The following is a 19,221-nucleotide window of genomic DNA, read 5'->3' as shown; positions in this document are numbered from 1 at the left end:
TAACGATCCAATCTCCTCTTAGTAGTTCTCTAGTTGGCAGTACATTAGAATCATGAGTTGATTTTTTTTGAGTTGATTTTTAAACCCCCCAAACCAGGGTCCCTACTCCAGAGTTCCTATTAATTAGTCTAGGATATGACCCAAGCATCAGTGTCTTCCAAAAACCCCTCTGGTGATTTCAGTGGGCAGCTAAGGTCTAGCACCTCTATCCTAATACAAGGCCAATGGTTTCGGGTACTCATTGCTTCTAAAGAACAATATATAAAAATCTTTTATAGGCAAAATTGCCGTGAATTATAAAGACATTAAAAAGAGAGCAAGATCCCCCAGAGGAGTGCCTGGCAGTTCACTCCAGTATTCTTGCCTGGAGAATCCCATGGACAGAGGAGCCTGGCGGAATACAGTCAATAGGGTCGCACAGAGTCAGGCATGACTGAAGCAACTTAGCAAGCATGCACGCATGTAAAAAGAGATCACAGAGTTGAGACAGGCGTCAGAGATACTAAGGAAAGGAGTTATGAAGTTGAAGATATTCCTTGAATAGAATTATAAGACACCTTTCTCAGCTATCCTCTGAATATTTGTGTAACTGCTACTTAGAGGCAAGGGACATTAAGTGTTTATATTTGTTAGATGTGTTTACTGAAGCATGGAGATAGGTCTTGTCAGCTCTTCAACTGGACAAATTTAGGATTTGTATTACCCCGATTGCTTTTCTGGATAATTCTCAAAAACTACTGTTTCTGATCATGAGTAGTATATCTTATCCCCTTACACATTTTAGGAGTTTAGGAAGGATTTGTAATAGTATTTTAGCTCATTTATAGATACAGTGCAACTAGGGTATACAAGAAAATTAAATATTATCAAATCCACGTCTAAAGAGACTAGACAAGGAGTCAGGAGGCCTAGATTTCAGTTCCTGAACTTCCATTTCTTCAGCTGCAAAATGAGAGAATTGAGTTCCCAAAGCTTAATAAAAATAATTTTAAAAAATGTGTTAAAAAAAAAAAAGTTCCCAAAGCGTTCTTTCAGTTCCAGATAACTACTGTCTCACCAAATCACCTAAGTAAAGCCTTTCTTAATCAGTCAATAGAAGACAGGCAAAGTATTCTAGCTCAAGCTTTTTAAAAAATACATATTTCATACCCTTGTCTTCACCTATCCAAGGCAGTATACCTTCTCAAATATTTAGTCTGGATGGTATTAGATTGGTGTATGTCCTGCCTTACTAGAATATGTACACTTTACATTTAAGTGGGGGCCACTGGTTTCTTCATCCAGAGGGGTAACGGAGTGGAGGGTGGCATCTTGAGACTTGAGAGGAGGATATGCTGGAACATGAGCTTTCTATTGCCATGCAAATCATGCCCTGTGAATGACTTCATTTAGGACCCACCCTGGGTCCCCCTTCTATATTTTCTTTTAATCTTTTCTACGTCTCCTTTTGCATTGTATTACTCATGGTCATTAGGACTCACACAATTCTTGTATTAGTTATTTGCCCTTACATCATCTCTTTCCTATTGGAGAAGGAAATGGCAACCCACTCCAGTGTTCTTGCCTGGAGAATCCCAGGGATAGCAGAGCCTGGTGGGCTGCCGTCTATGGGGTCGCACAGAGTCAGACACGATTGAAGCAACTTAGCAGCAGCAGCAGCAGCAGCATCTCTTTCCTACAAGATTATACATTTTTTGAGGTCAGGATACATTTATATTGTATCCCTTACATAAGCTAGTACAGTGTCTTGGCACATAAATGGAGGACAAATGTTTAACAGAATTAAATTGATAAAATTTTAAATTAATTTGTTTTCTCTTTTTTCCTTTGTGATACTCTTTCATAGTTTCCTTTACAATGTTTTTAATTTTTTAAAAACACAAAGTCCTATTTCATGACAGTATCTTTTAACTACTTTCTGAATACAGCAATCAGCTTTTCACTCTCAAGTCTAGAAGTAGTAAAGAAGCAAGAAGGTGATCATGATACCAATATATGAAATTAATAATACATTAGGTAAGTTTTCAGTAGTAAACATGTAGGATAATTTTAGGAGAAGTGTTATTTTGAGGTACGTTAGCCATGCTATTGATTTGATCAAATATAAGCATATAAAAATAAACTTTGAATATGTTAATTATAATTTATTAAACATGTTCTAAAATAATAACTATGTATAACAATGATTAAATATCAGAAATTAAAGTAAATCCTATGTATGTAACTCAGAGAACTGAGTTATGATGGTACTGAAATTTGGGTATGGTAATTGAGAAAATTAGATGGTAGTAGTTTGAAGTAAAGTAAAATTTTAATTTTAGGTTAGTATAAAGAATCCAGTTGTTTAAAAATTTATATTTAATAAAAGTAAAGTCAACATTACTATTTTTGATCATGATTTTAACAAATTAGCTTAGCAAATAGAGCTAAGAAATATAAAGATTATATAATCAGACAAAATTTCATCTAATTTTAGCTTAACAGTTAAGGTGGGATTTTGAGTTGTGAGAGTGATGGTTTAATATTGGTTGAAAATTATCCATTCTCCTTGTCCTCATTTTGAGTTTATCTTTGTGGGTTCTAACATTTTTATCTGGGAAGTTACTTTATAGGTAGGGAAATCTATATTGTCACTCAGTGTACTAATTGGAGACCAGTTTAAAACACCAAATCTTTGCATTTATAATTTTTTGAAGACTTTATCCGGGCTAAAAAATATACTTACTACTGAGAGCACTTTCAAGCTTCTTCAGCTGTACACTAGGTGCATTAATTTGATTAATGATTTTTGAAGCACGAAGTTTTATTTTGCTAGCCACCATAGAAGTATCTTAAAAGAAGTTTAAAAATAACTCGAGACTTGGATAGAATTCTAACATTTTCTGCTCCCATGTATATATGTACTTAATTTGAAAATACAGAGATGATCCCACATTGTTTCTATAACTGAGATCATTTCATAGTATTACTGCATCCTTTTTTGAATGACTTCTTCAGACTTACTGTCTTTTAGACCCATTCTTACATGTTAATCTGCAAATAAGCAAATGTCAAGGGCAGCAGCAAAAATGACCATTTAATACAAAGATGGCAAACATATTTTGACAATTCTTTTAAATTCATGAGTCACATGTACTATATGCATTAAAATTAGTTTCACAAATGGAAATCATAGATATGGGAAAGTTGTTTTAGGGGAAATTTCACTAGTAAATTCATAATCTTTGAAATTCTGGATGATTGAACTAAATATTGATCCCTTGCATATATTTTCAGCGGCGTATTCTAAACATTACTTTTTAAAGGTGTGGTTTTTAAATATGTGGGGGTCGTTCTACAGACATGACATTTTCTGACGTATACTTTTCTTTTTGGTCTTTTCTTCTGCTAAATCTTTGAATTATCCTAAGTATTAAAGAGCACGGCTGTCAAGAAAAGTATCTTCTTTTCGAGATGAATGTTTACACTAGCAAAGTATTTTATTTTAGACATGAGAATTCTAATTCTGAAGAAGAAAATTTCAAAAGGTTATTCATTTCTTATTCCTTATCTCTCGTCCCATCCTTAAAATACTAGTTAAATCTTAATCGGAATCCTTTTCCCATCGTGGAACCAAGCGCTGCTGCCAGACTTGAAGAGGAAGGCTTTTACTTTGTTAGCCATGTGTTTATGAAACCCCAGCGCTCTCCCCAGATCTTTGGGCTGATAATCGCAAACATGGAGGATGCTTCTGATTCTTCACTAGGGGTTGCTCCATTAATTAATAATGTAGCTCTCCCAGGCTCTCTGCCGTCTCTTCCTGTATCAGTGACAGGCTGTAAAAGTCATCGAGTAGCCAATAAAAAGGTAGAAGCGAGAAGTGAAAAGCTCCTCCCAACAGCTCTTCCTCCTTCAGAGCCGAAAGTAGATCAGAAACTTCCCAGGAGCTCCGAGAGGCGGGGAAGTGGCGGTGGGACGCGATCCCCCGCGCGGAGCCAGGCCGTGGCAGCGGGAGAAGCGGCGCCCAGCGGTGCGGCGGGGCGGCGAGAAACGACCCCCCGGGGGGACAGAGCCTCCCCTCGCCGCCTTTGTAGTTGAGAAGGTGGAGAAGTGGCAGCCGGCGTGCTCGCAGGTGAGGGGCTCGGTGTGGTCGCTCGGTAGCCGGCCAGCGCCGGCAGGGAAGTGTAGGCGAGCGGGGGAACAAAGCGGAGCGGCGCCGGGGTCCGCCCGCAGCGAACTCCCTCGCGGCGTCGGGCCGGCCGGCTGCGCGCCGAGCACGTTGTGAGCCCGGCGGCGGCGGCAGCGGCAGCAGGCAGGGAGCGGGCGCTGGGGGAGGGGGCCGCCGCTCCCGCACCGCCCGCGGCAGGGCGTCCGGCCCCATTGTGAGCCGGCAGCCGGGTGTGCGGAGGTGGGGCGGCTCCGCCGGTTCACTACCCTGGTCGCGACAGCAGCCACCTCGGCTCGGGTGGCAGCCGCGGTCGGTCAATCACACAAAAGGCAGCCGAGTTTCCCCCGGCGCGCGGACCGGCCCACGCCGCCGCCGCCAAGCGCTCCCTACCTTACCGGCTTTCCTTTCCCTCCAATTTTGATAGGGAAGCGGGGCCGGCGCGGGCGGCCGAGGGTCCGGGTGAGCCCGCGGGCGGACGCGAGATGCCGCTGCTACACCGAAAGCCGTTTGTGAGACAGAAGCCGCCCGCGGACCTGCGGCCCGACGAGGAAGTTTTCTACTGTAAAGTCACCAACGAGATCTTCCGCCACTATGAGTAAGGGCCGGGCCGGGCGCGGGGGGTGCGAGGGAGTGTGGGGACTCCCTCCCCAGCGTCCTTTTGTCTCTCTCCTTTTCCTCGCCCCGGGCTTCTGGCGGGGCGACTCGAAAGTGACGGGTGGCTGCGGGCCCGTGTTTCTCTGGCCCCCAGAGCCCGACCCGGTGACTGCGCGGGGGCCCCCGGCGGCCCGAGCGGCCGCGGCGCGCGTGAGGGACAGCCGGCCGGGGCGGAGGAGCCTTTGGTCCCCGCCGGTTGCGGGGACCGCTTCTAGTCGCGGCTGCCACCCGGCCGCCGAGCGGCGGAAACTCCCCGCCTCGCCCCTCCCCGCCGCGGCCACACGCGCGCTCCGGGGCCAGTTCCGGGATCCCCGCCCGGCGGCCGAGGGGATCCCCTTTCGGGTCAGCGGCACGGAGTTGCCGTCCCCCGGCCCGGGGAGGGAATCCCCGCCCCCGGGGGCAGGAAACGGCCGGGGCTGGGAGTCGTTTTGCCCAGTCTGGAGTGGAGCCTGACGTTGGAGCTGCCCCGGGTAGGGGCGGGGGTGGAGTGGGAGCGGAGTTGAGACTCGGGGAAGCGGGGGGGGGGGGGGGGTAGGGGGGGTCCCCGACGGGCCGGGGGCCGTGGAGCGCGGGACGCCAGAGCCTCAGCCGGCCGCCCCCGGTCCCGTGCAGCTAGGCCTTTAGTGTGCGAAGCGAGCCGTGCGCTCTGTCACCGCCTCTTCTTGGTGACTAACTCCCGGCCCCGGGGAACTTGGCGTCTCCGCCCCCGGGAGACCGGGTGAGGAAGAAGTCGGGGCCGGGCGGGGGAAAAGGAGGGGGAGAGAGCCGGGCCCTGGGCGCCCCCTCGTTTTCACTTTCCCGTAGCCCGGAGCGCGGCGGTGGGAGTTGGGGGAGGGGGTTAAGACAAGTTCAACTCCAACCCTAACCAGCCTCTTTATCCCCTTGAGCATGTGGGCCGCCTGACATGTGCCACTCGCTATTGTTTTGATAAGAATCCGGAGCTGCTGCGTGTGTAGTTGCAACCCCTAAAATTTTAGTCCCTTGCCTGGTGTATCCCAAGAGATCGCCTTGTCCTGTGACACCTAACAACAGGGTGTTTCAGATCTCTGTGTTTAAGCAGGATCTCCAAGTGAGAACCTGAATTGATCAATCGCTGAAACAGCCGGACCCTCCCTTTTTCTTATGCTTTATCCTCTCCACTCAGAAGCAATCCTTTTGTGGCTTAGAAACCGAGTGTTATAGCAACCAAATAAATTGTGTGTAGGAGGCACCTTTTCTGAGTAGGGGCTTGATGGAAGGAGGGCTTTAGGCATCTGCACCTGTCTAAGGAATGAGCAGTGGTTAGGAAAGACGTTTCCTTTAAGCTTTTATTTTTAAGCAAGTCTTTTTCTCCAGCTCCACAGGAGTTACACGTAAACGTGTTACATCTAAACAAGTTTTTCAGCACACAATACTTTTAAATAAATAAGAGTGCACATCTTACTCTGCTCCTGTACGGACTTGTTTTGTTACTCAAATAGAGTTCACTCTTGTAACTACTTAAGTGAATTTGGATTAAGTAACTTGACAAGGATGTTGTCTTATTTTTAAGGAAGATTTAAGTTAAAATCCTTGGTAATTCTGAATTTTTTCACACAGTTGTATTTAAAAGTGCCAACAAGATAGGAAATGGGGTTAAATTTCAAACTTTTCTTCTTTCATGTAAGCAGTCATAATTTTTGAGACACTCTTCTTAGAAGGGTGTGTAAATATGACCTTTATCCTCTTTGAATTAAACACTTTTCAAATACTTAGGTTCTTGATGATTTATTGTTAATATAATCATGGAGAAATCCGAAATGCCAAATAAAGGAAGAGACTTTTGGTATTCCAAACCTACCTTCCATTAATGTTAAGGAACTGCTTCCTTTATTGTCTTATGACATTAAAATTTAAAAAGAAAACAAAAAAACTAGTTTTTTTGTTTGTTTGTTTGTTTTCTGTTTTCTCTGTGCTGAAGTGTTTGGATTTTTGGAAATTACGAGTAGTTTAGAGGATAGGATTGGTTTGGGAGCAAAAATACTTAATCATATATCCTGAGCAAAGCAGAACTGTTTATGACTTTGAATTGCAAAATTGGAAGAAGATTGCCATTTGTGTTAAAATTTATTTGAATTACTTTCTCTTATATGACTACAAAGGGATTTTTCTAAAAATGCATTCATGATGAATGGTATATGGTAGTCTGCAGATTATGGTAATCTGACCCTTGCCACAAGTCTGGAGAAACTGTGATGCGAGCTTCTGTTTTCACTAATTCATTAAATTACATATTGATTTATGTGAATTTGTTTGAAGATTATCCTTTAAGTGCATAAATTTGAATATTCTTTTGTATTTGTCTGAAGATCACTATGCTTACCTATTTGCTCAGGTTTTTGATTTCTTGAATATAGCTTTAATCAGTCTTAAAGATTTTTACAACAGCTCCCCACCTCATTCACTTCCTAGCACAAGGCAAAGTAACTGCCTCTAACTCTGGTTAATAGAGGTTGCCAGTGACCTTTTAATTGCTAACTAATGTTTTGTCTGTCTTACTTGATATTATAGCCTAACACTTCCTCCTTTGTCCTTCCAGCAGCAGTGGTCACCACCTCCATTTTATCTAGTGTAACTTTTATCTGCAGTTATTGCTCTGTAATGTAATGTGTTTGTTGCATCACATTTTCTCTTTTTCTAGACTCCAAATTCTTTGAGACAGGGACTATGACAAAGATGTATTCTTATCATAAGTGTAACCACTTATACAGCTCAAACTCCTTTATTTTTGAACTATGTACTCTAATTAATTGCTAACTCTTGTTTGACCTGCTTTCCACAAGTAAAGAAGACCTAAAAAATAGCACATTAACTGTAGGCAAATGCATAAGCTAGAGTGCAAAAGAATGAAACTGAGCCACTGTCTTATGCCATAAACAAAAATTAACTCCAAATGGATTAAAGACTTGAACATAAGACCTGAAACCATAAAACTCCTAGAAGAAAACATAGGTGGTAAGCTCCTTGACATAGGTCTTGGCAATGATTTTTTAACCCAATACCACAAGTAAAAGCAAAACTAGTGGGACTACATCAAACTGAAAAGCTTCTGCACAGCAAGAAGTATTAACAAAATGAAAAGGCAGCCTACTAAATGGAAGAAAATATTTGTAAGTCTTATATCTGACAAGGGGCTAATATTCTAAATATATAAAGAGCTCATACAATTCAACAGCAAAAAAATAACAAAACAATTAGATTTTAAAATGGACAGATCTGAATAGTTTTCCAAAGAAGATATTCAAGAGCCAACAGGTGCTTTACATCATTAATCATACGGGACAGACAAATGAAAACCATAATGAGTTATCATCTCACACATGTTAGAATGGCTATTATTATAATATCAAAAAGACAAAGTAATAAGTGTTGGGGAGGATGTAAAGAAAAACAAAGTCTCATGCACTGTTGGTAGGAATATAAATTGGGACAGCCATTTAGAAAATAATATAGGGGTTCCTCAAAAAATTACAAATAGAACTACCATATGATCCACTTCTGGGTATTTATAGAACTACCATATGATCCACTTCTGGGTATTTATCCAAAGAAAATGAAAACACTAATTCTTTTTTAAAAGATATATGCCGCCCCAGTGTTCATTGCAAGATAAAGAAACAAACTAAGTGTCCACTGATGGATAGATGGGTAAAGAATACACAATAGAATATTATTCAGTCTTTAAAAAGAACAAAATCTTTCATTTGCAACAATGCCTATGAACCTTGAGGGCGTTATGCTAAGTGAAATGTCTGACAGAGAAAAGCAAATACTATATGATCTCACTTATATATGAAACATAAGGGAAAAAATATAAGAAAAATGAAGCTCATAGATAAAGCAAGCCAAATAAAGTACATAATTTACTCTCTTAAATAAACATTTATTCTGTAATTTAGTTAGCTGACAACAACTTCATTAAAGTTTTTTTTTTTTGGTCTGTGGAAATGGAACAGTTAGGTCTGAATCCCAGAAATCCTAGTTTTGTAGGATAGGAAAATGATTTGTATTACCTAGTGACTTAAATCTCCTTAATAAAGTGACTTCTTTTTTGAGGCATTTATACTCTTGGAATGTATTTCCCATCTTTATGTGAGTCATATTTTTCATATACAATGCAGGAGTCTCTTCCACAACATCACTGACAAACCAGCTTTATGTTTCAACCTGACTGCAATGAAAAGTGTGACTGGTTTATAAAACATCCTGTTTTCATTGTTCATCAGCTCTTCCCTTGTTGATTCAGTCCTTGCTGTACTCTTTTTGCAGATGAGAAAGCTGGGATTGGGGTAAGAAGAATTAAGTCCAAGATCAGTGTCCAAAACTACCTATATAGCAATTTGGTGACACTAGAGTTCTCACTCACATACCTAAGACTCTAGAGCTTGTGTTCCTATTTACCAACACATGATGCTTATTATATGTTCCCTGGTGGCTCAGATGGTAAAGTGGCTGTCTGCAATGCGGGAGATCCGGGTTCAATCCCTGGGTGGAGAAGATCTCCCGGGGAAGGAAATGGCAACCCACTCCAGTATTCTTGCCTAGAAAATCCCATGCATGGAAGAGCCTGATAGGCTACAGTCCATGGGGTCGCAAAGAGTCAGACAAGACTAAGCGACTTCACTGATGCTCACTAGTGAGAAGTGAATGTGTGTCTGGAACACAGTGATATAATTCACATATGCTGTGGAGCCAGTGTAATGGAAACAGACGATGGAGCTGAAAACTGCTGGGGAGATGAGGAAGCCCTCAAATAGGAGATAACATCTAAGTTGGGTCCTGAAAGATGGAGCCATATGTTTCACCTTTGTTGATTTGTGCTTTAGGCTTTGTCTAGATTTTAAAATTCTGTATTGCTATTCCTCACCTTGCACTCACGCAAAGTTGCTTCAGTCGTATCTGACTCTTTGCGACTCTATGGACTGTAGCCCACCAGGCTTCTCTGTCCATGGGATTCTCTAGGCTAGTATACTGGAATGGATTACCATGCCCTCCTTCAGGGGATCTTCCCAACCCCAGGATTGAACCCTGGTCTCTTGTATCTCCTGCATTGGCAGGCAGGTTTTTTACCGCTAGCGCCACCTGGGAAACCCATTCCTCACCTTAGTGTCATCGGAAGATTTTAGAAGCTTACCTTGTATGTCACTATCTTAAGTCTGACTGAGGCAGCACTAATTGCAAAGTAATATCTTGTTAAAGTGTCTTTAAACTTTATATTTTTAATTAATTGAACTCCCCCTCATCAAAACAAACGTAATTTTCCTCTTGCAGCTTTTTCTGTCTATAAGACATGTTTAGTCTACAGTGGCCATAGTTAGCACCTAATCTGCTCTTGTAACCCCTTTAGTGAAAGCAATTGTTAGACCAACCCACGCTGTCTGTTTTAAGTTCATAAACCATACTTTCCATCCATCTATTGCATGCCATATGCTGTTTTAGTCGAGTTATGTTAGTTTTTAACCTATGGATGGGTTTCTCAGTTACTAATTATTTTGCAGATGGAGGAGTTTGTTTATGTCCCTTAGATTTTTTCTGCAGTTTTGTGCTGAATCTTTCTTGTTGTATGTCTAGTTAATAGTTTGGGCCATTAAGTAAATAAAGTATGCTTTGCATTTATCTTTTCTTAATTGTATTTGGTTTCTGTTTTTTATGTCACTTCATTCTTAACCTTATTCTACTAGGTTTTTGGTTTTCCAGATACTCAGCAAGTTAACAGAAATATTGCCCTTAGAAGTGTGTTCTTACCAGTACTTGACCTGGTAACTCAGAAGCAGTTTTTCCTTATGAAATAATAGTAAAGGGCAGGGGTCATCAAACAATTTCTTAAAGGGTCAGATAGTCAATATTGTAGGCTTTCCAGGCTGTTAGGTGTCTGTTGCACCTACCCAACTCTATGGATATAGTGAGAAAGCAGTCATAGGCAATACCTAAATATATTGTGTTCCAATAAAAATAGAAAAACAGGTGGAAGTCTGGATTTGACCTCTGGGCTAGTACTATGCCCATTTCTAGTAAAGAGGATTGTTGAAGGAATGTATTATAGCAATCAGTTGGAGACATAATAATCTATATTAGTCTAAACTGATATAAAATAGTACTTTGTATTTTATAAATTTTTCCTCACAATAATAAAATGTGCTTCTTGGAAATTTTTCATTATTTATAGCCTTATAATATTGAAATTGAAGAGGCACTGTAACCTATCCCCTAGAGTTCAGTATTATTAACAAACCCCCACACATTTGAATGAGTATGATGAATGGGTGAAGAGCAGAATTGCAGAAGTGGAAGAAGTGAAGGTGTATAACGTTAGAGATGGTGCAATGTTGGCAGGGGTGTTGAATAGGGAGACAGAGCTTTGGGCTTTATTTCCCCTTGCTTCCCACACCACTATGATAGTGTGTCCTGTCTCCCTCCTCCTAATGGTGGATTTTGTACATAGCAGGGCTATAATGTAACAGCAGCTTTGTAGAATAGATAAGCACAAAGGAAACAGTAGAAACCCTTTACAAGAGGCTGTGGAAACCTGGTGAAGTCAGGTAGCTCTACATCACTGGTTGTTGTCTATTGACATGTTTAGTGGAGGTTTGTGGTACTTACACCATTCCTCTCCTTGGTACTTTGAACAGTGATAACAAATCTAAATAACGTTTATTCAGGGAGCTTAGCTCCCTGCTTTTTGATGACCTGGAGGGGTAGAATGAGGGATAGGGTGGGAGGGAGGCTCACGGATGAGGGGGGATATATGTATACATAAGCTGATTCACATTTTTGTACAGCAGAAACTAACACAACATTATAAAGCAATTATACTCCAATAATAAAAAAATAATCAAAATAAATAAGTAGTGTTTTTTGCAGCTCAGTCCAAAGTCTTCCCCCTGCCATGGCTGCAAATACTCCAGCCTGTTAGATACCGACCTACAAAGGCTAGAGCTGTGTTGTCTAATGCAGGAGCCATTGGTTATTAAGAACTTGAAATGTCACCTGTCAGAATTAAGATGCACAATAAATGTAAAATATTTACTGGATTTTGAAGACTTAGTACCAAAAAAAAAAAAGTAAAATATTTCATTATTGATTACATATTGCAATATTTTGGAATATATTGAGTTAAATAAAATGTATTGATTTCATTAGTATTTCTTTAAAAGTTTTTAAATGTGGCCACAAGAAAATTTTAAATTGTATGTGTAGCTACCATTTTGTTTTTGATAGCAGTGTCTTAAACTAGTTGGGCTTCCCAGGTGGCTCAGTGGTAAAGAATCCACCTGCCGATGCAGGAGATACAGGAGACTTGGGTTCGGTCCCTGGGTTGGGAAGAGCCCCTGGAGTAGGAAATGGCAACCCACTCCAGTATTCTTGCCTGGAAAACTGCACGTGGACAGAGGAGCTTGGTAGACTACAGCCCATGGGGTCACAAAGAGCTGGACGTGACTGAGCACAACCAGAGACTAGTTAATGTGTAAAATAGCTAGATTTGAAGTATATTTTTCCTTAGAGTTGGGGCTTACCTGGTAGCTCAGTTGGTAAAGAATCTGCCTACAATGCAGGAGACCCTGGTTCTATTCCTGGGTCGGGAAGATCCACTAGAGAAGGGATACGCTACCCAGTATTCTGGCATGGAGAATTCCATGGACTGTATAGTCCAAGGGGTTACAAAGAGACTGACACAACTGAGCGACTTTCATTTCACCTCACTTCCTTACAGTTGACTATGAATAAGGAAAACTGATTGTAAAGTTACACGCAGATTTTTGACTGTGTGGAGATTAGCACCCCTTCTTCCTCTCCTCATAGTGCAGAGGTCACCTGTGAAAGTGAAAGTGAAGTCGCTCAGTCGTGTCTGAGTGAGTCGCTACAGTCACGTGTCTCAGACCCCATGGACTGTAGCCCACCAGGCTCCTCCGTCCATGGGATTCTCCAGGCAAGAGTACTGGAGTGGGTTGCCATTTCCTTCTCCAGGGAATCTTCCTGACCCAGGGATTGAACCCAGGTCTCCCGCATTGCGGGCAGACGCTTTAACCTCTGAGCCACTAGATACAGCTTAAATTATTAGAATATCTCATGCACATTAAATGTGTGGCTTGGGAACCTATGTTTGTTTCTAAAGGAAAAAGTTCAAGACTTTTTATGAAGCTTTCTAAGTGAACTGCAGTTTTAGGCAGTAAAAATTGAATAAGACCTCTTCCAAGATCTGTCTGTTCATTCATTTTATTCTGCACTATTGATAACCCTTGATTGGGTAAGTCTCTTGCCTCTCACTTAGCTAATAAATTATTTATCTGACATAGATTTTATTATAAAAATCAGATTATATTCATTGTTTTTTCTCTCTCACATATTTTTTCTTCAACTCTACTTTTCCATTTCATCCTAACTTTTAATGCCACTTCCCCCCAAAGATGTTTCCTAGCATTTCTTGTTTGTGCCTGTCTCTCCTTATTCCCTTCCTCTGAATTCCCAAAGGATATCTGCCTCTGTCTAGTAAAGATAATCACTTTTTACTTTGTATTTTAACGATGTGCACCCATTATCTCCATTACTGAAAGGTACATACTTCAAAAGGATTTTCCTTTGTACTGAATTAGTCTGACCTTTCCAGACGGCGCTAGTGGTAAAGAACTCACCTGCGAATGCAGGAGACCCAGGAAACGCTGGTTCAATCCCTGGATCAGGAAGATCCCCTGGAGGGAGGGCATGGCAAACCACTCCAATATTCTTGCTTGGAGAATCCCATGGACAGAGGAGCCTGGCAGGCTACAGCCCACAGGGTCTCAAAGAGTCAGACACAACTGAAACAGCTTAGCATGCAGGCACAGTCGTGTAACTTGGCTTATGTGTGTTATCTCTTTAGATCTCATTTATGTTAAGGTATGATTAGTTTCTCTTTACTTCTGTAGGTTTTATTTTTTGTTGTTCTTGTAGACTACAGACAAATACACAAATGAAACTATCTTAATGGAATTATTCCAAATCTTCTTTGAAAATCAGACCCTACTGTAAGGGTAACCTGGACAGATATACTGATGAGGAAATACGCATGTAATAGTTTTTAACAATTTTTAGAATGACAGTAGAAGGGAAGGTGAATCTCAGGAAGGAGGAGAAGTTAGAGAATTGTGAGTTATGTTGGTTACACATAATTGTTGAAAAGGAGACCAAAATATAGAAGAGGGCAAAATATTTACCCAAATTTTGCCACTTAGAGGCAACTATTGTTAATCTTTTTGCATATTTCTAACCTTTTCCATTTAAAGATATTTTTGTTACAAAAACATGAATACTCATCATAAAAATTCAAATAGAGACTTCCCTGGTGGTTGAATGGCTGAGACTCCACACTCTCCATGCAAGGGGAGTGGGTTCAGTTCCTAGTCAGGGAACTAGATTCCACATGCCACAAGTAAAGATCCTGCATGCCTCAACAAGAATCAAAGATCCCGTGTGTTGCAACTAAGACCTCGAGCAATCAACTAAATACTTTTACAAACGCAAACAATATGGAAATATTTAGAATGACAAATTTTCTTTTCTTCCTTCCCAGTTCCTCCCTTTCTCCATAGGGAACATCTGTTTATGGTATTTGTATAAATGCAAACCTTTGCACATTTTTGCTATTACTATATTAATGCATGTGGAATTATATCATTCAGTGATTGAGTTTTTTCTACTTAATATACCTTAGAAGTCTATCTCTATACTAGATCGCTTGCATTTTAAAAATGACCAAATTAAAGTTTTGAAGAGAAATCAGTGCCGTAGTAAGAAATCCCAACAGTGTAGAAAAACACTGAGTAGAATGGTCCCTTAATCCCATCCCCATTCTGTAGCTGTTACCTTGATTTTTGTATTAATATAACATATAATATATTTTGTATTACAATTCCAGAAATATTTTATGCTTCCTTAAGCCATTTCTCTACTTTCCTTCCATCTTTCTTTTTTTAATTTTAACACAAGTGGACCATATTCTATATAGTTTTGATAAGCTTTTTTTATATACTTATTACATTTTTTTTGGAGTATAGTTGATTTACAGTGTTGTATTAGTTTCAAGTGTGCAGCAAAGTGTTCAGTTATACATGTATGTATATCTACTTTAAATTCTTTTCCTATAATAGGTTGTTACAGAGTATTGAGTAGAATTCCCATGCTATTCAGTAGACCCTTGTTAGTTATCTGTTTTATATATAGTAGTGTGTATATGTCCATCCCAATCTCCCCATTTGTCCCACCTACTTTTTCCCTTGGGAACCATTAGTTGTCTTGGTAAGCTTTTACTTTGAAAAAAATATAGGATGGAAGCAAACTGGAAAGTTGTCTTTCCTGTTTACATTATTTAAGAACTCTCTTACTGTTTCATGACTGTGAGTTTTCATTGTATGAAGTACTATAATTTATTTAACTTTTCTCTTATTGTTAGATGCTTAGATTTCCCAGTTTTTCACTATTATGTTAAACCCTTTCAAAATTCATAGCCAAGTGCTTGAATTCAGTGTTTTGACTGCTTTGGAATAGAAAGCTTAGAAATTAGAAGGAAAAAGAAAGGCTGAGTTTATTTTGTTTCACGCAGTTTCAAAACTGATAGAAATCACAGTCCAATTTTGGCCAAATGTACCTTTAAATTGAAAACTATAAATGTCTAGTTTAAATATACTTTTTCTTATGTTTGTATTAATGTATAAATTGACCAGTCCCTAAATTTTTGTATGAGTTATATGATTCTGTATAAAATTTTGCAATAAAGGCTCAATCCTTTGTCAGCTTTTAATATAAAACTTGTGAATGACAGGTAATGCATTTTTGTTTGTGTTTTTGAATCAGTGACTTTTTTGAGCGAACCATTCTGTGCAACAGTCTTGTGTGGAGCTGTGCTGTGACGGGCAGACCTGGACTCACCTATCAGGAAGCACTTGAGTCAGAAAGAAAAGCGAGACAGAATCTTCAGAGCTTTCCAGAACCACTAATTGTTCCAGTTTTATACTTGACCAACCTCACCCATCGTTCACGCTTACATGAAATTTGTGATGATATTTTTGCATACATCAAGGATCGATATTTTGTTGAAGAAACTGTGGAAGTCATTAGGAACAATGGTGCAAGGTAAAGTACTTTTAATTTTTTCTTTTGATATACATACATTCACATTGCTCAGATTCAAAATACACAAGCAGATGAAATGAGGGAAAGCTTACCTTTTACTACTTTCCAGCTACCATTTTATCCTCCCCCCAAATAACCCTTGTGTTAACAGTTTCATATGTATTTTTCCAAAGCTGATTTTGGTATAGACCACCAAAAGCGTGTACACACACGCACACACACACACAGTCTCCTGCCCCTTTCAATGCGAAAGGTATCATACTGTATTTTATACCTTTTTTCACTCAAAATATCTTGAAGATTGGTCTATTGCTTTATAAACCATTTTCCTTCTCCTTTTCATTTACTGTGTGTTCTATTATATCAGAGTTTCATCTCTCTTTTTTACCAGTAAAAAGATCTTAGATAAATGTATCTACTGGGTTGTCATTAGGTTATCTATTAAATATGCCTATATTTCTTGCTGGGTTTTAGTAGTTCTTGATAAGATGAGGACTACATTTTTGATAAGATTAAGAGAATTTTTGCTAAGTTCTCTTCTCCTTTACCCAGAAAAAAGTAGATTTTTCATATATGAAATTTAAAATGAGTTTTTCTGTGGCACTTAAGTTAAAAATTATCTGCTTTTCTGAAATGTTAAGAATTTATGATTGGCTAGTCACTGATACTTATTATAGTAATCTTTATTTGCATTAAAACTTTTTATACCCTCTTTTGAGGCAGTGACTCTTTTGGGATGCCTTTTTTCCCCTTCTTTGTTAACCTGAATGCAGATTTATTTCTTTTTGAATTTTAAACTTCAGCAGCCAAAACTTATTATATATGTTCTTAATTATATGTCAATAATTATGTTCTTTATTATTTTATTTTGGAGAATCATCATGAATTTATGTGTAATTTCAGAATAATGTCTTTAATATAATCCATTTCACTTATTAAATGCTACTCTATGTGAATGTTAAAAAGCCAAAAGATATTTATGTTTGAATTTGATTTTTGTGAATTACTGAACAAGTTCTTTTTTTAACTGTAGAAGTAAAAAATGGTAAAAATTGAAACATTTTTTATTTGTCTCCTGACATTTAGTAAAAGACATATCTTTATTTTCAAGAGGAAAGATTGGTATGTCACCAATAATCCCACCAAGAACATACCAATCTGTATTACGAAAAGGGCCTATTTGAGGATGAGCGCAATTTTTTTCTCCTTATAGTCATTATTTTATTTGACTTATGCCAATAGTGTTTTTTAACTCACAAATCATTGCGATACATTAACCTTTAACACTAGGTTAAATATGGCTTACATCTAGGAATATAGTTGTTTAGTGTTTTTTGCATAGCTTTTTTAAGTTGTACCAACTATCTTTGGCTTCAGATAATTACTGCTTTAATGACAGTAGTAAACTAGGATACATTGTAGAAATGGGAAATCTGAGAGTCACCATTTTGTTGATTATTCATTAGAAACACTCTTCTGCCTTATGAAGCTTTTAAATGGTAAAGTATAAGAAATTGATATTTTTCTGAGTAATTTAAGGCTTTATTTTCATAATACATATTGGCTGTTCTTAATCTGCGTGTGAAAGGAGAAATCATTGATGACTCAATCTTTATTTTTTGCCTTTAGCAGCTGGGTGGATGATAAGATACAGAGGCCTCAGGAAGTAATACTGTCAGAGTCTAGCCTTCTTCACTGTCATCTCAGGCCCAGATATTTCTGATTGCTCTGATTTTGTCTTTCATCCACATACTGCTTAGTGATTCATGAGTGTCACTTAGAGGGTAGACGCTAGTTATTGGGGATGTAAAAAGGATTAAGATGTCCTTTAAGAGTTCAGTTAAAGGAGAGACAAACATGCCAACTTGTGGGATATTAAAAAAAAAATGTGAATGAGGTGATTCAGGAGCAACCAGGTCCAGAGTGACCGTAGAGGCTAGGCCTGGGTTTCTTCACGTTAACATTGATTATTTTGGTCTTTTCTTCTTTGCCAGATTTGATGATATCTCAGTGTTTAATATGCTTTTCAGGTCCTTTGCTCATTTTTCTTTTGGTTTGTCTGTGATTAGTAGATTTGTGAGAGGGCTGTTAAATATGAGGCATATTAAACTCTTTGTCACTTCGTTGCAAATATTTTTGTTTCATTTTTTGCTTTTTTTTAAATGTTCAGTAAATGTAAAGTTAAAAAGACTTAAAAAATATGTAAAAGGAATACTAGTAGAATTAAGGAATAATGAATAAAAATTCAATAAATACACATTCACCACTTGGTTTTAATAAAATATCTTTGTCTTTGATGTTTGTTTATGGTTTGAGAAAAAGTATAAATTTTTAGTTTTATAGGAAGCAGAATTGTGTGATACTGAAGGTTTAGGCTTTGGAGTCAGACTGACCTTGCTGGACAATGACATCTTTTCAGGTTTTTGTGAGACTAAAATGAGAGCGTGGCTGGAGCAAGGGCGGGGGGTTTGAATTGCTGTATAAATAGAATATAGTGGCATTTTACTGGGGAAATAATGCTGCTTTTGGCCCACAAGTCTTATATGCAAGTTAGTATTTTTCTTCTATTATTGGCTAGTTTTTCTATTACTTTATATTGTAATTAAGCTTCAAGCCTGACTTGAGATTTCTGCAACTTTAGGTACTATTTTCTGAATACACCCTTATCTTTTCACCTTTTTCACTTAAATTTCAGTTTAAATAACTGTAATATATATTAAACTTGACTAAATTTCCTTTGGTTGGAATTGTACCACCGCCATATATTTATTATGGGCATGAACTTGGACAAACTCCATGAAATTTAAGGGAGAAGCCTGGTGTGCTGCAGTCCATTGGGTCGCAAAGAGTTGGACATGACTTGGTGCCTGAACAACAACAACGTGTATTTGTTACTTGTGCCCATGTCTCCTGTATTGGCAGGAGGATTCTTCACCAGTGAGCCACCAAGAAAGCCTTTGAATTCAGTTTTGAGGTGATGATGCTAGTGGTAAGGTTCTGGTGTCCTCTGGGTGGGCTAGGGCAAACCTGGCTTCAGTGATGAGAGAAGCGTCACATTGAGTTTCCTCAGTATCTCTGTTGACTTTAACTGCAGGCTCCTGTGACCTTTGTACCTAATTGTGTCTTGAGGCTTATCCTTAGGGGACTTATTTGGAGAATTCAATGGATTTCTCACAGTGCCTGAGAAATAGCAGGCTCTATCTTCAAGGGGAACCATAGGATCCACAGTATGAGATATCTGTGTTCCTACTTCCACTTGCCACTCTCTGAAAGTTAGAGTGTGAAGTTAGGAGAAT

The 19,221-nt window shown here is 39.3% G+C and overlaps 1 protein-coding gene across 4 annotated transcripts in view; it reads left to right on the top strand.

Moving 5' to 3' along the window:
- BAZ1A (bromodomain adjacent to zinc finger domain 1A) overlaps positions 1-19,221 on the top strand; it is a 113,323-nt gene that overhangs the window by 21,783 nt on the left and 72,319 nt on the right. For all 4 annotated transcript variants that reach the window (XM_061394119.1, XM_061394117.1, XM_061394120.1 and 1 more), the window contains exons 2-3: positions 4,572-4,742; positions 15,647-15,925. In XM_061394119.1, the coding sequence (XP_061250103.1) occupies positions 4,630-4,742; positions 15,647-15,925 (392 nt within the window). In that variant the 5' untranslated portion in view covers positions 4,572-4,629. The remainder of the gene's footprint in view (positions 1-4,571; positions 4,743-15,646; positions 15,926-19,221) is intronic.

Source organism: Bos javanicus, chromosome 21 (genome assembly GCF_032452875.1).
Source record: "Bos javanicus breed banteng chromosome 21, ARS-OSU_banteng_1.0, whole genome shotgun sequence".
In the NCBI taxonomy this organism is placed as follows: domain Eukaryota; kingdom Metazoa; phylum Chordata; class Mammalia; order Artiodactyla; family Bovidae; genus Bos; species Bos javanicus.
The sequence above is the reverse complement of the archived record's forward strand: the minus strand, read 5'-3'. Positions and strand labels throughout refer to the sequence as shown.